The sequence below is a fragment of the Erythrolamprus reginae genome, chromosome 4 (assembly GCF_031021105.1).
Source record: "Erythrolamprus reginae isolate rEryReg1 chromosome 4, rEryReg1.hap1, whole genome shotgun sequence".
In the NCBI taxonomy this organism is placed as follows: domain Eukaryota; kingdom Metazoa; phylum Chordata; class Lepidosauria; order Squamata; family Dipsadidae; genus Erythrolamprus; species Erythrolamprus reginae.
The window spans coordinates 85,361,684-85,380,880 of NC_091953.1; the positions used below are offsets into that span (position 1 = coordinate 85,361,684).

General features: G+C 38.3%; 1 protein-coding gene across 5 annotated transcripts in view; it reads left to right on the top strand.

Annotated features, from left to right (window-relative positions):
- ARHGAP6 (Rho GTPase activating protein 6) overlaps nt 1-19,197 on the top strand; it is a 372,896-nt gene that overhangs the window by 290,072 nt on the left and 63,627 nt on the right. For 4 of the 5 annotated variants that reach the window (XM_070750824.1, XM_070750826.1, XM_070750828.1 and 1 more), the window contains exon 3: nt 12,287-12,358. The exons of the other annotated variant lie outside the window; for it this stretch is intronic. In XM_070750824.1, coding sequence (XP_070606925.1) covers nt 12,287-12,358 — 72 coding nt within the window. The remainder of the gene's footprint in view (nt 1-12,286; nt 12,359-19,197) is intronic. 5 annotated transcript variants of the gene reach the window in all.

Sequence of the window (19,197 nt, forward strand, 5' to 3'; positions counted from 1 at the left end):
GCCAGCCTGACACCCCCCCTCCAGCGCTTCACCTCCCATGTGCAGATGGATGAGGAAGGGGGGCATCTGGACCGGGTGCTTCAGCGGGGAATCCTGGCGGGTGGGGAAAGGAATGGAAAATCCCATTGGGGCAGTCACAAGGCAGGGGAATCCCTCTGTCAGTAAAAGCGCATGGGCAGTAAGAGAGCCCACGAACCCGGGCTCAGGTTCGTAAGACGGAAAGTGTTTTTAACACGAGGCAAAGAAATCTTAAACCCCGGGTTCGTATCTCGAAAAGTTCGTATCACGAGGGGTTCGTATCATGAGGTACCACTGTACTATTTTATGAAGATGTGGTCAGATAAGCCATAGATAAACTCAGTTGTCTTTGATGTTTATTTGCAAGACATAATTAGTATGGAATACAGTGGCCCACTGGAGTCAATCCATCCAGTAGGCTTTTCCTAGAAATGGGTATTAGTTATTACCCACTTTCCTAAAGTGAAGGAAGCCAAGAGATTAGAATAAGTTCTGTTGGGGCCCTGGCCCTGCAGAATGCTCTCTTCCTATAGTTAGATCTGCTCCCACATTAATGGTGCTTCTAGAACATGTTAAAAATAGAGCTTTTCTGCAGAATTTTTAATGTAAAATGTCTCCATTTTATTTTGGATTGTTATTAATAAATGTTATTAATAAATGTTATTTATTTATTTATTTATTTATTTATTTGGCGCCCCTCTCCAAGGACTCGGGATGGCTTACAATATATAGAAAAAGAAAGCAATATAATATAGTAGCCTAAATCCAATTAATTTAAAACTAAATATAGTAATCTATAATCCCCAATTTTATTTAAAAAAAAACAATCATACCCACTCAGACAACAACCATACGTGACATTCATTGGCCAGGGGGCTAGAATCTAATCTCCCCAACCCTGGCAACATAGATGAGTCTTGCAGAAGACGAGAAGGGTAGGGGCAGTACGAATCAGATAATTGACTTCGTCCAAGGACCATTGGAGCTTGAGTGATAACACCACCTTCTCAACAACCTTCCCTATAAAGGGAAGGTTGGAGACTGGATGATAATTATTAAATACAGCTGGATCCAGGGACGGCTTCTTGAGGAGGGGGCGCACAAGTGCCTCCTTGTAGGGAGGCATAAAGAGCCCTTTCCTCAAGGGAGCATTGACAATCTCCTGAGCCAAGTTCCATGTAACCTCCCTGATGTCCGAGACCAGCCAGGAGGACACAGGTCCAACAAACAGATGGCGGAGCTCACAACTCCCATGGCCTTGTCCACTTCATCAGGTATTACCAGGTCAAACTCTTCTTACACAACAGAACTAAGATGGGCCCCTGTCACCTTGACTGACTCGTTGTCAGCCAACACTGCATTTAAATTGGAGTCAATGTCCATCCGTATATGAGCGATTTTATCTGCAAAAACCTGTTAAAATCCTCAGCACTACCCAGTAAGGGTTCGTCAATTCCCTCCTGATTAAGGAAGAAGCGAGTCACCCTAAACAGGACTGCTGGGCAGGATTCCACAGGTGCGATCAATGTGACATGATACGTGCATCTTGTTGCTCTGAGAGCCACTTTGTAAGGCTTAATATGAGCACTTACAAATGTTCGAACAGATTCAGATTTACTTTTCCTCCAACACTTCTCTAGACATATCTTTTAGCATTTCATCCCCTGGAGTTCCTTAGTGAACCAAGGAGTTTTCCAGGGTCTACTGCCACAGAGAGGTCACAAAGGCACAATCTGGTGTGAAGCCCTTGCCGCAGCTGTATTCCAGGCAGTAGCAAGGGATTCTGCTGAACTGTGGACAGAGAATCCAGTAAAACCTCAAGCTCTCCCTGAAAGCCCTCTGGGTTGATCAGGCACCTGGGCAGGAACCACATAATCAGTTCTACCTCCCTGCGGGGAAGGGTTGGAGCCTTAAAATCAAGCCATAGCAGAAAATGATCTGACAAAGGCAAGATATCTAAGCTCCTCAATTTCAGATCATTATTCAACTGCTCTGAGAGGAATACCATGTCAGGAGTGTCCCCTCCCCTCATGAATTGGACCCTGAATTACTTGGGTCAGGTCCATGGTGGCCGTGAACTCCTGCACCAGCCCAGAGGACTCACCGAGTGACGATAGGTTTAAGTCTCCCCAAGACAATACGTCTGGGGAACTCCACTGCCAACCCGACTACCTCCTTGAGTAGTGCAGGCAGGGCTGTTGAAACACAGCTGGGAAGCAGGTACGTGAACAACAAGCCCACCTGTACCCGTAGGTCCAATTTCATAAAGAGTGATTCACAACCCGCTATCTCAGGAGCAGCGAGCCTGCGTAGGCTAAAGGTCTTGTTGGCTATAATAGCCACTCCCCCCCCCTTCCCTGGGGTCATGTCTAGTTCCACACCTGAAACCTGACTGGGCACATTTCAGAGAGAGGAACATCTCCCTTTGGGCCCAGGCCGGTCTCAGCCACACATGCCAGGTCAGTAAATCCTGGATGAGGGGAGCTTTATTTACAACTGACCTGGCATTGAGTAGCAACAGCCTGAGTCCATGGTCAGGATTTCGCTTGTCACCAGTACTCTGGGCTGAGCTGATGGGGTCGGACAAGGGATCGGTTTCAAGCAGTGAGCTCTTGTCTCCTGCCATATCTGTCTTTTCCCATCAAGACTGAAATATTCCGGCCCTCTGCCATCCCAGAGATAGGCTCCCCCATTCCTCCCACCTCCAGAATGCCAGGCATGCTGGCCCTTCCATTCAGTTCATTCATCCCAATCATACTCTCCATCAACCATTATCCTTTCTAAAAATTAACCCCCCATAATTCCCACACACCCCTTCCATTCTACCTCCCCTAAAAACAGTAAACATAAAAACTTATAATTAATTAAAACCAGATTTTAAGTCCACTCAACTCACTCATACTCTCCATTCAGTTCATTCAGCAATCACCCATCCTTAAAAACTTTAACCCCCCTATAAGTTAATTAAAAAATATTAATTAAGTGGCAACAATAAATAGGCACTGGCAATTAAATAGAGCAAGATGCTATTGTCTTCTTCAAAGGTCCTAAAATCTGATTCTATATAAAAAAGTTCCTCACAGTCTCTCTCTCTCTTAAAACTGGATCTTACTAGCATTCTCATATCAGTCTGTTTCACACAATGACACCCAAAATATAGTCATAATATATAGGGAATACCGTAAGTTAGCAATATACAGTACAAAAAATATTTATCGTTTTCTGTGCATAATCTTTCACAGTTGAGTTTCACTGGATGTCCCAAACCTACCCAAGTCTACCTGTAAACCATAATTAGTACAGAATGCTTCAGCTCTTGCCTTTTCAAAGTAAAAACCTTCAAATGTTTTAAATTTAAGGGATAAAATATTCTGTGTAAGGTCAGTGCTTATATCAAGATGAGATGACATTGATGATATTTTCTTTATTGCTAAAAGCACTGAACCATTGTTTTATATAAAGGGTTTTAACATGCCTTAACTATTGGATTTGTACTGTTTTATTGTTATGAGTCTCCAGAGAGGGGCGGCATACAAATCTAAATAATAATAATAATAATAATAATAATAATAATAATAATAATAATAATAATAATTCAATTAATATCTTTACAGTAGTTTATACTGCCCTCCCATGATTATCAGATAATTCAAATAGTGTAATATACAGTATGTTTGCAGGTGGATTTATGTGCAGTTAGTATTTTACTTAGCAGCTTATATGCAACTTTTGCTGCAATAATATAACTTTTGCTGCTATAATTCAACTTTTGCTGCTGTAATTCCTCCAGATTAGAGAAATATCAATGGGTTTTTTTAAATTTTAACCACTCAATACAATTTGGGACTTCATTGCACAATTCTCCCTTTGTATCATTTCTGAACAAATTAAAAATGCCAATCCACATAAAATTGATGTGTTTGCATCCCAATATTGCATGAACCAAGCAGATTTTTTCCCACTCTGCTTTTTGTTTCTTAGTCAGTTACCATTACAAAAATAAAATCTGTTATCCTATGTCTAATCAGTTTGCTTAGGAAACTTTCATGAGTAATTTTATCCTTTAGTTTGAAATGACAGGACAAGAATTTCTGTGGTGAAAGGACAGCCAAGGAAATGGTTTAACAGTTCTTCCCTACATCATCTCTCTTGCTAGTCTCTTTCAGAGATTATGTGCTTTTATAAAAGGGGGGGCAGCTCTTCGTGTGGAAATTGGAAGAGAAAACCAGAGAGTAACATTTGACCATTTTTTTTCAAATCTAGAAGTTAGACACAAATGTGTATTTTTGCCTCCAAAGAGTATTTCTGTCCTTCAGAGATCTCGCCTGGAAAACTTTGGAGTCTTTGAAAACAATTACTGTAGCAGGATAACGCCATGAGAACCGGATTCCATTTTCGTAAAGTTGGGAGGTGACTTCTCTCATCTGATTTCTCATCTTGAGGGTTTCTGCAGACAAATCTTTTAAGATGCGTATTGGAATGGCTTTGTAACGTAAGTTTGAAATCTGCTTTAGCTCTTTGAATATTTCCACTGCCCTCCTTTCCGAGTTAAACCTTACAATAATATCTTTTTGATCTCCTTGATTCCGAGATCCAAAAGCCCAGTGCGCTCTTTCAAATTCACCTGGGTCACATTTAACATTATTTTCACTGAACCATCGGTGAATTGCTTGAATAAGATGTTTACTCTCCGCAAAATCTTTTGGGAATCCCCTCAGGTGGAGATTAGCTATTCTTTGTCTGTCCTCTAAGTTAATTATGCGAAGTTCCTGGCGACTCTTTCCCTCCTCCAGTTTCCCAATTCTTTGATCTTGTGTTTTCGACTGTTCTTTCAAGTCAGCCACCCCAGCTCCAACAGCCACTATCTCCTTTTTCATATCTTGGAGTAACTGTCCCATATTGGCAAATGTCGTTAGCAGTGAATCCATCTTTCCTTCCAGCTCCGTAGTAGACGCCATCTTTTCCTTTGTTCTCACTTTTCCCCCTACTCACGTTTAGAACTGTGGGTTAGTTCTTCTTTTAACTCTTTTTTATAAAGTTTTCAAAAACTCCGTTCAATCCGCTTCCTCTCAATCCGCTATTCACCAAGCTAGAGAGGGTTGTCGGGGGTTAACTTTCACTTTTCCTACTTCACATGAGGGAGCTTTCTTTCGGTGCGTCTATCTGGGGGAAGAAACTGCTTCAACAGCTGGGGATTGATTTGAAGGAAATTTCCCAGGCATCGACATCGAAGAGCCAGCCAGAAGTAGGAGACGGGGATGCGAGACATGGAAGAAGGGAGGATGATTTGTTTATGCTTCAACCGATTCGTGCAGCAGAACAAAGTAAGGAGGAAAAAATTGCAGCTCTGCAAAAGGAACTGGAATTTCTTCAGGAGAAAGAGAAAAGAGAAGAGCCAAGAGTTACGCGCCAGAAGAAGAAATAATGAACTGAACTGAGCTGATTTGCTAATATGGTATTATGGTTTTCAACTAATTAACCTCTTTGTGTATTTTTCTTTTTTTCTTGCTAACCAATAAGGGGAAAAGAGGGAAGGAGGGGGGAATCTTTTTATGTGGTATTAAATGGGGAAAGTCGGGGGAGCTTTCTAGTGGAACGCAAATCCAGGAGTGCCTCTTGGATAACGAAAGGTTTTTTCGTTGCCTCCCTTTGGGGTTGTGTGCTAGGGAAGAGGCACTAGGGTGGGGATTCATGGTAATTAATAAGCATTTTTCCAGCAGGCTCTGTTTTGCAGGAGGGGGAAATGTATTTAAAATTATGTAAATGGGTGAGACAGTGTTATTATCGTTGAATGTAAATGGTCTTTCATCACAGAAAAAATGTTATAGAATCATGAAGCTAGCTAGGGACAGTAAAGCTGATATCTTATTTTTATCAGAAACTCATAAAGGAAGGGAAAAAACAGATAAATTAGTTACAAATGGCGAGTGGCAACAGGTTTATGAGTCGAGAGGGACAGCAAAATCCAGAGCAGTCGCCATCTTGATTAACCGAAGATTGTTATTTCAATTAACTAATATTAAAAGAGACAAAGACGGTAGAATGCTATTTATTAAGGGGAAAATAAATAATAAGCTAGTAACCTTAGCAGTAATTTATGCCCCCAATGTAAATGCAAAACAATTCATAATGAATGTAAAGCATAAACTAGATAATTTTGCGGAAGGCACAGTGATTTTAGCAGGCGATTTCAACTTGGAATTAACAGCAGGGAGGGGTGAAAAGAAAAAATTACATTTCAATAAAATTAATATGACGGATTTACATGAAAATATAGTAAACAGGGACACATTTTATTCAGCAAGACATAATAAATTTAGTTGCATTGATTATATGTTAATTAATAAAACAGCAGAGGCACAGCTCAAGAAAGTGGAAGTGAAAAGCATTTGGTTATCAGACCATACTCCATTAATAGCAGTGATTGAGTTAGAGGCTGGCAGGCAACAAAGGATTTGGAGATATAACCCTGTGGTTTCAGCTAATGAGGAAAATAGAATTAAATTACAAAAGGAACTGAGTGGATTTTTTTGTATTAACGCAACAGGCGAAATTAAGCAAACAATAGTTTGGGATACACATAAGGCTGTCATGAGGGGTAATTGTATTAGTACTGAAGCTTTTATTAGGAAATCCTGGGAAGTTGAAAGAGAAAACCTATTAAAAGAAATAGATTTAATCCAAGAAACTTTAAAAATTACAAGAAATAGAGCTTGGAATACACTATTATTATTTAAGAAAAAGAAATTACAATCACTTGATGAAGAAAGATGGAATAAAATGAAGATGATTATAAAACAGAGAATTAGGGGATGGGGGAACAAATCAATGAAACAAATGGTACATTATTTGAAAAAAAGAAAAGAGAAATCCCACATCTCTGCTTTAAAGGATAAGGAAGGTGTAATTAAACGTAGTAATGCAGAAATGGAAAAAATAATGAGTGACTTTTATGGGAATTTATATAAAAAAGAACATATTACATTGCAAACCATAGAGGTTAATGAGAAATTAACGGAAGAAGATAGACAAATGCTAAATGTAAAAATTACAAATGATGAGATATCTAGAGTTATTAAAGGGTTGAAACCTGCTAAAGCCCCAGGTCCAGATGGTTTTACTGCTGAATATTATAAGACTTATATGAATGAATTATTACCGCATATGGAAAAATTGTTTAACAATGTAATTAAGACTTCTGAAACTCCACAGATGTGGAAAATCTCAGAAATTATAACTATCCCAAAGCCGGATTGTGATTTAATGGATCCAAGTTCTTATCGCCCTATCAGCTTATTAAATCAGGATTATAAAATATTTATGAAAATATTGGCAAACAGGGTGGAGAATATTTTACCAAAAGTAATTGGAGAAGACCAATATGGATTTGTTAAAGGAAGAAAGATTTATGAACCAATTAGAAACGTGGTCAATGTTATACACCATGCTACCAATACCAAAAGAAAACTAAGTATATTAAAGTTAGATGTGTACAAAGCCTTTGATAAAGTTAATCATGATTACCTATTTCAATTATGTAAAGATTTAAATATGGGAGATTCATTCTGTAGAACTATAGAAACAATTTATAAGGATAATATAGCTCATATCAGAGTAAATGGTAACAGAACAGAAACGATTAAACTTCAGAATGGAACTAAGCAGGGTTGTCCACTATCCCCAATGTTATTTGCACTGGCAATTGAGACTTTAGCAAATAAAATTAGAAATGATAAGGAATGGAGAGGTTACCAAATAGGAAAATTCGAATTGAAATTAAATTTGTTTGCAGATGATGCTATAGTGATGTCTGAAACCCCAATCGAAATGATGAAAAGAATAATGATATTGCTCCAGGAATTTAAAGACCAATCGGGAGAAATCTGAGATAATTTGTTTAAACAGTGGCCCCAAAGAGCAAATTGAGATACAAAAAATATCAGGATTGAAATTAGGTTGTAAAAAAATGAAATATCTAGGAATTTGGTTGTTTAAGAACCCGATAAAAATTGTGACGGCCAACTATAATTTAATATGGAAAAAAATTCAGAAGCAGATAAAAAATTGGAAGGGGAAAAAGTTGGGAAGAATTGCCAAGATTAGGGCCCTTAAAATGATGATAATACCAAAAATGATGTATTTATTTCAGGTTCTACCGGGTATCTTCCCTGGGGCAAAACTGAGAGAATGGGATAGTAAATTAAACTTTTGGATTGAAGGAAACAAAAAGCCTAGAATAAGAAAACATTGGCAGTTTGCACAAGAGAAAGAGGGGGGGTGGGGGAGCCCGTGCTTAGTACTATATAGAGAAGCATTTCAAATAGAAAGATTAATGGAATTACAGTTATGGGGGGAAAAGAAATGGGTAAATTTAGAAAAATTAATTAATAATATAAATAATAAAGAGTTATTATTTAAAAATTGGAGTAGAACAGAAATCAGTAATTTAATCGACCCTCTCAAAGCATGCTTAGAAATATGGTCTAAATGGCAGAGAAAATGTGGAACTAGGAATTCCAAGCTATCAACGTTATACGTATTGAACACAGGGGATGATGTTAACTTAAGCAGAATTATTAAAGTATTAAATAGCAAAGGGATAACGAGAATTGAACAATTATATGAGAAGGATGGAAGAGTTAGCAGAACTCGATTGGAATGGTGGATTGGTCAACAGAAATGGCTGCAGATTAATGCAATAAGCATATATTTAAATAAAAGTGAGAATAAAGAAGCTCTTTTACGAGAAGAAAATTGTTTAGAAAAAATAATAAGAGAAAAGATTAATGAGAGTAAAGCACAAGCCGGTAATATATATAGAATGTTACTGCAGGTGGAAGAGGAAGTAACAAAAAGTTTGAGAAGATGCTGGCAAAATGATTTACAAATAGATGAAAGTGAAATGAAAGAAATAGTAGAAAATATATATAAGATCAAAAATACGAGAGTTAAAGAGATGAGAAGGAAAATTTTACATAAATGGTACTATACACCAGCACAACTTGCACACTTCCAGGGGAAAGAGAAGGGTAATTGTTGGCATGATTGTCAAAAAAAGGGAATCTTTATGCATATGTTCTGGGAGTGTGCAGAAATTCAGACATTCTGGAATGAAGTACAGAATGAAATTAACAAAATGTTAAATATTAACTGGATAATTACAAAAGAAATAGCGATTTTAATTAAACAAAGAAAACTAGGAGAATTCAAGGAAATAAAATCTGCAGCATTGGAAAGTGCTCAAGCGGTGGTGGTATTGGGTTGGAAAGATTCCACAAAATGGACATTGCAAAATTGGTACTGGTACATGGTGGACCACTTTGAAATTATGGAAATAAGATTAAATAATTTTGACGAGAACAAATTGGAGAAGCTGATGGTACGATGGAATAAGGTGAAAGATTATATGTTGAGTAGAATCTGTGATGTAAATGTGAAAAATAAACTGCAATCACTCTTTTAGTAATATTCAATGCAAGATAGAGCCAAGGAATTATAGATAAACAAATCAAAAACTTTTGAATCCCCTTGTATGGGTGGTGGTGGTGAAGGGGGGTGTTTTGTTTGTTAGGTGATGGGCACATGCACTGTGCACTGTTATATGTTTGTTTTATGTAACTATTTTATAAAAATCAATTAAAAAATTATTTAAAAAAAAAGAGTATTTCTGTCCATTACTTTGAAATGTGTATTTGCCTAGACATTAACCCTTGTATGCTGTTCGAAAAAACTGCCTAATATTATGTTCCCGGGTCTATTTGACCCGGACTGCAAATTGATCATTTTAGGTACTTATATTTGGTCTTTTTGAAAGCTTTTTTCACCTGGAAACATGTTTGAACATTTCTGCACACAATGGAATGAAAATTGAACTGAAAAAATTAATCCTTATTGGTTTGTTTTGCACATAAATGTGCCTCCCCCCTGTTTTTGTGAAAGTTTTTTCAATTTATGGATAGTTTTGCTTGCAAAATCCATTCTATTTTACTAAAGTTGGTGTGGGATTGGTAGCTTGAACATTTCTGCACACAATGATATGAAAATTGAACTGAGAAAATTAACCCTTATTGGTTTATTTTGCACATAAATGTGCCTCCCCCCCGTTTCTGTGACATAGTCTTCACTTTATGGATAGTTTTGCTAGCAGAATACATTCAATTTTGCTAAAGTTGGTGTGGGATTTGTAGCTTGAACATTTCTGAACATAATGATATGAAAATTGAAGTGGAAAAATTGAGGCACATTGGTTTATTTTGCATATAAAGTTATTTCAATTTATATAAAAATTATGCTGTTAATTTCAAACTTACATACTTTTTTTTAGTAAAATGGATTTCTTTCATAAAATTAGTTATCTGGCTACAATGTGGTTGATTTTCAAAAGGATATTCCAAATATTTCTAGACAAATATGTATAAACAGTGACAATAATGGCACACAGCAAGGCCGGGGGGGGGGTGTCCCTTTTGTGGCAAAAATAAACCAATAAGAACCATTTTTTTCAGTTCATTTATATTTTTCTTATATTCAGAAATGTTCAATTTAGTATATCAAACCTTTTGGGGGGAAATTCCTTAGGGATTTGTAGCCTTAAAAAATAGAAATTGACACGAAATTCAGAAAGGATGGGGGGAGGGGCTTTTTGATCAAAATAAAAATATAAGTCTCAATTTTTCCAGTTCAATTTTCATATCATTATGTTCATAAATGTTCAAACTAGTTTTCCAGTTGAAAAAGTTTTCAAAAAGATCAAATTCAAGTACCTAAAAAAAATATTTTTGGTCCGGTCATATATGAACAGAAACCGATTCGAAGTTATGAATTTTTTTTGCCCAGAAAACAATTAGCCACCACCCCAAAAATATTTTTTGATGATCAGCATTGTTAAATCGAGTAAATGAATGCCTAAGATTTTAAAGAATATTTTGGATTTGGAGCATAAAAAAATAAAAAGTGAAAATGATTGCAAGCAGCCGAGGGGGGGGGAGGCCTTATTTCTGATGTTAAAAAACCAGTAAGAATCATTTTTTTCAGTTCCTTTATATTTTTCTTATATTCAGAAATGTTCAAGGTACCATTCCCACACCAACTCCAGTAAAATAGACTGCATTATGCAAGCAAAACTATCCATAAATTGAAAAAAACTTTCACAAAAACGGGGGGGAGGCACATTTATGTGCAAAATAAACCAATAAGGATTAATTTTTTCAGTTCAATTTTCATTCCATTGTGTGCAGAAATGTTCAAACATGTTTCCAGGTGAAAAAAGCTTTCAAAAAGACCAAATATAAGTACCTAAAATGATCAATTTGCAGTCCGGGTCAAATAGACCCGGGAACATAACATTAGGGAGGTTTTTTTTTTCAGCAAGAAAGAAACCTCCCACCCCCCAAAAAAAATTCTCATAGAGAGAACCCCTGAAATGATGAAAAGTCATGAAATTTCAAGTTTCAGATATGCAGGGAAAATTTTTTACAGGGTCTCAAACTTTGATTTCGGGTCTCACAGACCCGAACAGAACAGCAGGGTGGAATTAATTCACTCAGGTTTCCTGGATTAGTGAATTCTGCAATTAATTGGAACTGTTTATTGTATGTCACATTAAGTCTGTCATGGACTTAATGTGATGCACTTTTTGCTGCTCACACCATCACTTTTTGTTGAATGGAAAAGCATTCAAACCAGTCTGCAATTTAAAGTAGTATAATCCGGTTGCACGTCCATCCCTTAAATATTCTGAAATGGCAAATTGAGGCAAACAATTAAGTTCTCAAGTTGAACAAATACCTGCTTAATTGCCTAGAAAATTAGTGGAGTTCTACTTTACAATTCATACGCTAAGATGATATGTTAAAGCAGTTTAAGTTTCTTAATCATACTAGAACATTTTATTTTAAAATATATTTTATAAAAGTCTATTTATAAAAATAGATGCATTAAAAAAACTTAGCTAGCATGGCTTCCTCTGTTAAAAGAATAACCTATACATCATAAAGTATAATGTAGGCTTAATCTCAAGGAGATATGAACTTTTTATTACAAATCAGTAATATTTTTTATAATGGACATGTTTCTTTATAAGCTTATTATGAGATTTTTAGAATGTTAAAAGCAAATATACAGAATACATATTTTTTTAGGTACCAGCCCGTTATTTCAGATAGACAAAATGATTCATATGTTATCTGGTATTTTGTAAATGAAACTTGACCTCTCATGCAGACAACACTTGCTGTACTTGCTAACCTTTATTGCTTGTATGTTCTAGATGGACAAAAGAGAAAGAAATCATTGAGAAAGAAACTGGATTCCCTTGGAAAAGAAAAAAACAAAGATAAAGGTATAAAAATGTATGAAAGTACATAAACTGACATGTGGCATATGGTTTACTTTTTAGTGAATTTATATACAGTGGTACCTCAAGATACGAACCCCTCGTCTTACGAACAACTCAAGATACGAACCCGGGGTTCAGAAAAAATTTGCCTCTTCTTACGAACTTTTTTCGTGTTATGAACGCCAAACCCGAACTTCCGGGTTCGACGTTCGGGAGGCTGCTGGGAAGTCCCCCGGCTGTTTTAAAAGGTGACAGCTGGGTGGCGGGGCTTCCCAGCAGCCTCCGAACGCGGAAGTTTGGGTTTGGCGTTCGGCTTCGGGAGGCTGCTGGAAAGCCGCCCGGCTGTTTTAAAAGGTGACAGCCGGGCTGGGGGGCTTCCCAGCAACCTCCCGAACCCCGAACTTTTGCCAAACTTCTGGGTTCGGGGTTCGGGAGGCTGCTGGGAAGCCCCCCAGCCCGGCTGTCACCTTTTAAAATAGCCGGGCGGCTTCCCAGCAGCGTCCCGAAGCCGAACGCCAAACCCGAACTTCCGCGTTCGGCGTTCGGAGGCTGCTGGGAAGCCGTCCGGCTGTTTTAAAAGGTGACAGCCGGGCTGGGGGGCTTCCCAGCAACCTTCCGAACCCCGAAGTTTTGCCGAACTTCCGGGTTTGGGGTTCGGGAGGCTGCTGGGAAGCCCCCCAGCCCGGCTGTCACCTTTTAAAACAGCCGGGGGGCTTCCCAGCAGCCTCTGAACGCCGAACCCGGAAATTCAGGTTTGGCGTTCGGCGTTCGGGAGGTTGCTGAGAAGCCCCCAGGCTGTTTTAAAAGGTGACAGCCGGGCGGCAGCGGTTTTTTGCGGGGGGGGGGGGGGTTGGTTGCACGGATTAATTGACTTTACATTGTTTCCTATGGGAAACAATGTTTCGTCTTACGAACCTTTCGTCTTACGAACCTCCCCCTGGAACCAATTAGGTTGGTAAGACGAGGTATGACTGTATTTAGTTTTGATGATGATCTCTTTCTGTCACAAATCATTTACTTCAGCTTTCTCTGGTTGGTTCTCTAGCATATGTTTTAACTAAATGGGATAGCCTCCATAAATATGTGAACATCAATTTGGTATTCTTAAAATTGTAATCCAACATTTCTAGAGGCATAAGAAGACTAATTATAGAATAAGTGATTTTTAAAAAAATGAAAATGAATATTAACTTAATGTAGAAAATACCAGTTTTACCAGTAAATATTATTTGCACAACTTCTTAAAATAAAGTTTTAGCTGGTTCTTTATCCCAACATGCCATTGATGGTCCTGATTAAAAACCAAAACCAAAAAAGTTATAAACTGAGTCAACTACAGGTAGTCCTTGACTTATTATCACAATCGGCACTAGAATTTTGTTTGTACGTCATAATAGCTGTAAGTCGAGGCACCTGTATTAAATGATTTTAGGAAATTCTTTTGAGGTTAAACAAACACCATGGTCTATGTGTGCAGCCATTCTTCTGTTCAAATATGTCAAGATCCATCTGGATTTTGAGCTTATCATCTATGGTATTGGCTATTTCTGCCAGCTTAGTGTTGTCTGCAAATTTGATGAGTTCCCATCTATTCCCTCATCTAAGTCATTTTTGAAGATATTGAAGAGTATTGGGTCTAAGACAGAATCTTGTGGTACCCCACTGCTTATTTCTCCCTAAAGATATACTATTAAGGGTGACTCGTTGAGTATAGTTTGTCAGTCAGTTACAAATCCATCTGGTGGTGATGCTATCTATCCCACTTTTTTCTAGTTCACCAAGAAGTAGGTTGTAGTCTACTTTGTTGAATGCCTCAATGAAATCTAAGCATATAGTATGTCCACAGCATTTCACTGGTCTACTAATTTAGTCACTTTGTGAAAGAATGAAATAAGATTGGTTTGGCATGATCTGTTTTTAACAAATCCATGCTGGCTTCTAGTTATAATTTTGTTTGTTGCTTAGATGTTCACAGATCTGGTTTTTTATTAACATTTCCAATACCTTCTCAGCTATTTATGTTAGGCTGATTGGTCTGCAGTTTTCTAGGTCTCATCCCCCCCTTTTTTTAAAAGATGGAAACCACACCAGTTCTTCTATGGGCATAAGCATATACATGGAACATGTTTTGCAGATCATAGTAGTATCAGTTCATTTAAACATGTCAAAGTTTAAAATTTCAGTGGGGCTTAAATGCAAGGTTATTCTTATCCCGTCATGGAGTGCTTTATAATTATCTCTCTTCTTCCTGCCTTGTTGTGATCCTTTCCCTCCTTGCCTTCTTGTGAGCTTTATATCCCCTTTGTCTTTGCCTTTTTATATTCCATACTTGCTATTGTCTACTTAGCTTACTTAATTATTCCTTTATTCTTTGCCTTGAATTCTGTAGCAGTTTTTATCTTATTTTCCTACTGCCTTTGGCCTGCCATTATTGGATATTCAGCCCTCCCTGCTTTCCTGTGTCCACGTCATTGCCCCTCACCCCGACTGTTAGTCTACCATGCTGTTCTGTTGCTGCTCAGAGTCACTGCTTCACTGGTCTCAACGACAGCCACCAATTCCACAGTTGTTCCCTGTCGCTTTTCACACTGCCTTCCATGCTGCTCTTAGGCTCTGGTTCGTTGTACTGAATAACTCTATTTATTACAATTACACTTGTTCAGTAGGAGCTTAGTGGCTCTTATGGTTAAGATACTTGAGTTGGAGTTAGCAAGCCCACGTTCAAGATCCAAGTGCTGCTTGGAGGTGGGATGAGCTTTTGTCCTTTGCTCCAACTCCTGCTAGGGATATGAAAGGAGCCCTTAACTGGCGTACCCAGTCAATAGTGATGTCACTGGCTTTCAACTTGGAAGTGCCTTGGTGCTTCTGACATGAATGCAAACCTGGTTAGTTCCAGAAATATGAATATTTCAGATTTTGTATTATATCACTATATCCCTATTTCTAATGTAATTAAATAGAGAAATAATCAGGCCTCCCTATCCATAGTGTAGCTGCTTGGCTGTAAAGTTATAATTAAGAATATATTTTTAACCCATTGGAATTATTTTGTCAAATAATAGGAGCTTTCTTAAAGCAGAATTGGTAGTTTTTGAGAGATATAAGAAGTCTTACCTGACCTGAATATGAATGGTCTGTTGTATACACTATAACAATTATATATTTTAATTATGATTACAGGTTATATTAATGCACTCCAAATATATTATAACATAATCACAGAGTTGGAAGGGACCTTGGAGGTCTTGTAGTCCAACCCCCTACTTAGGCAGGAAACCCTACACAACATTAGACAATGGTTATCCAACATCTTCTTAAAAACGTCTAGTGTTGGAGCATTCACAACTTCTAGAGCCAAGTTGTTCCACTGATTAATTGTTCTAACTGTCAGGAAATTTTAGCTTAGTTTTAAGTTGCTTCTCTCCTTGATTAGTTTAAAAAATCAGCTCTGCATCATAGTTAAAATATACTATATTTTTCGGACTGTAGGACACACTGGTGTATAACACTCACCAAGATTTCAAAGAGGTAAGAAAAAAGTTTTTGTCCTCCCCGGCCCCTAGGAGCACTCTCCAAACCCTTTGCGCCTCTCACTTTTTGCAAAAACGTGGGTGTTTTTGCTTCCCCCCCCCCAGCCCCTAGGAATACTCTTCAGGCCTCCCAAAGCCTCTGCGCACATTGTTCTTTGCAAAAACAGACCATTATTCACCTATTTCTGCAAAAAATGGAGCATGCAGAGGATTTGGGAAACCTGCAGGGTGCTCTTGGGCCCTTGGGGGAAGGCAAAACCACTCCCATTTTTGCACAAATAGGTGTGCAAAGGGTTTGGGAGGCCTGCAGAGTGCTCCTGGGGGCTGATTTTTTTTGCTTCCCCCCCCCCAAAAAAAAACACAGGTTGTTTTTGCTTTCCCCCAGCCCCCAGGAGCATTTTGCAGGCTTCCCAAATGTTCTACATACCCCATTTTTGTGAAAGATGAGCACTTTTTTGTAAAAATGGGACACTTGGGCAGGGGGTTGGGAGGCCAAAAATTGCTGTATTCAGTGTATAAGATGCAGTGACATTTCCAACCTCTTTTGGGGGGGAGGTGGTTGGTATGTTTTATACTCTGAAATTAAAGGATTCTTTAATTTTTTTAGTCCTCCCCTCTAAATTGCTTTCATTTTCATAGTCTCTTTACAAGTATTTTCTGAGTATTTCTTAGTCCACCAGCTCATGTTACTTCAATATTTCTTTCTTAGAATTTCCATGTGGATAGGATACTTGGAATTAGACTTCACCTTTTTTTCTTGGAATATAAACTGTTTCTCCCTTGCCTGCCCATAGCTCTCTGCTCTTGGCTGACTCTGCTTCTTTTTTGTCAGTCCTGTGTGATTCATTGTGCTCCCATTTCATTTTTTTCCTGGATACATATCTTGTATTGTTTATATGAACTTATATGCTATATGCTCAAATATCTGTTTCATTTGTGACACACTCCAAACTCCAGCACCATCAGCAGTCCCACATTCCAGGCTCAGCTGTCTTGCCTCGAGCCATTTCCCCTACTTCCCATGAGTTCTATTTATTGGCTAGCAGCTGACAAGCAGGATGAAAACATATGAAAATTTTGGTTTCTTCTAGAATAATTTGAAAGTACTGAGCATTGAATAATATTGTTCAGAAGATTGTTGTTTTTACTTTTCTTTTATCCTCTCTGTTGTCTGCTTCTCTGAATACATACATTAAAGAATGAGTTCACATTTTTCAGCAACCTCTATATGAGCTTTCTTCTAGCCTTGTCAACAAGTAGACAAGTCATTACTATTTTCAAAACCTGTTTCCCCCTCCATCTAATGTAATATAATGTAATGTAATGTTGTGTTGCGTACACACTAGGGGACCTCAGAATAAAATGGGATTTTATTATTCTATGCATTGAGTTTGTACATCAATCCTGAAAGACCTTAGAGCCATAGTTTTTAACTGAAAAAATGTCTGAGTGAAAGAGTTATCAAGACAAATGAAACTTGTAAGATAGTGATACTTTTATCTTCATAGCTATACCTCCAGTGATATTGGCAATATTTAATGGAATTCTTAGTTGATAATCATGATTTATTTGTATAGGTTCTATTCGGTGTACCATATTTTTCAGATTATAAGACACACCTTTATCCCCCATAAAAGAGGGTGGAAATGTCGGTGCACCTTATACAGTGAATATAGCCATTTATGGCTTCCTGAAGCTTTGCTCCCACGTCTCATTTTTGTGAGAAATTGGCTCATTTTTTGCAGAAATGGGGTGTGCAGAGGGTTTGGGATGCCCACATAATGCTCCTGGGGGCTGGGCGAAGGCAAAAACATACCTGTTTTGGAGGAAAAAATAGGCCAAAAACGGGGGCATATTTGCCTTGCACCAGCCCTTAGGAGCAATCTGCAGGCCTCCTAAACCCTCTGTGCACCCAGTTTTTCACAAAAATGGGTCAAATTTTGCAAAACAATTGGTGCACAGAGGGTTTGGGAAGCCTGCAGAGTGCTCCTGGGGGTGTGAGAAGGCAAAAACGCCTCAATTTTTGTGAAAAACAGGTCCATTTGTGTAAACAAAATCAGGGTGCACAGAGGGTTTAGGAGGCTTATAGAGTGCTCCTGGGGGCTGGGGAGGAGAAAAACTTTTTTTTCTTACTTACCTCTTTAAATCTTTGTGCGCATTATACAACAGTGCGTCTTGTAGTCTGAAAATTATTTTGATTATTATAATTTGAAAATTATTTTGACATTTACCATATTTTATTTGTAATTGGCATTGTTGTTAAGCTGCAAGGGCAACTATTATGGTTAATTTCAAGATAGTTTATGGGGCTATTCTGGAAATATACTCGGAAGCTGGTATAGAAGAAGGCAATGTGAGCATGTTTTTCTTATGTCCATGTAATGCTTCTGCTGTGTGAGCTGCACTGATTATCAGTAGGTTTATGAGTGCAATTCAGGAAGTTAGTTATCATTTATGAAATCCTATCATCTGTCTCCTTTGGCTTCTGCTCACGCTAGAAATATTTAGTGTATCCTCTTTGTCAAAACATGTTTCCTCTGGAATAGCACCCTTACAGAGACTGCCTATTTGCTTGCCTTTACATAATATTGAAAACCTAATTACATGTAGTCCTCAACTTAAAACCATTTGTTTAGTAATTGTTCAAAGTTACAGTGGTCTTGAAAAAAGTGACTTATGACTGTTTTTCACACTTATGACTGTTGCAGACATGGTCCCATAATCAAAACTGAGGCAACTGGGATGTATTTATGAAAGTTGCATTGCAGTGATTTGCTTAACAACTGTGGCAAGAAAAGTTGTAAAGTTGGACAAAACTCATTTTAACTGCCTTAACAGAAATTTAGGACTATCTGTATTACTCCAAATCTTGGACTAAACCTATACATTTTATGAGATTAAATTATACATGAGAATTTGCATTGTTCCCTTTGGATAACTCTCATATTTCTCGATGCTGTGATGTTTATTCAATTTTCAATTTTGGAATTGGTGTACAGTGATCCCCCGAGTTTCGCGCTCTCGATCATTGCTAATCGCTATATCGCGATTTTTCCACCCGGAAGTAAAAACACCATCTGCGCATGCGTGCCCCTTTTTTCTATGGCCACGCATGCGTAGATGGTGGAGTTTGCGTTCCCCGGGCAGATCAGCTGCTGGGCGGCTTCCCTGGGTCTTCCCCCTCTTGCTGGCGGGAGGGCGAGCGGCGGGCATCAGCGAGGAGCCGGGGTTTCCCCTTTGCGTGGGCGGTGGGGAAACCCCAGCGCCGCTTCCCAGCTGAGTCCCGAAGCCAAACGCGGAAGTTCGCCTTTG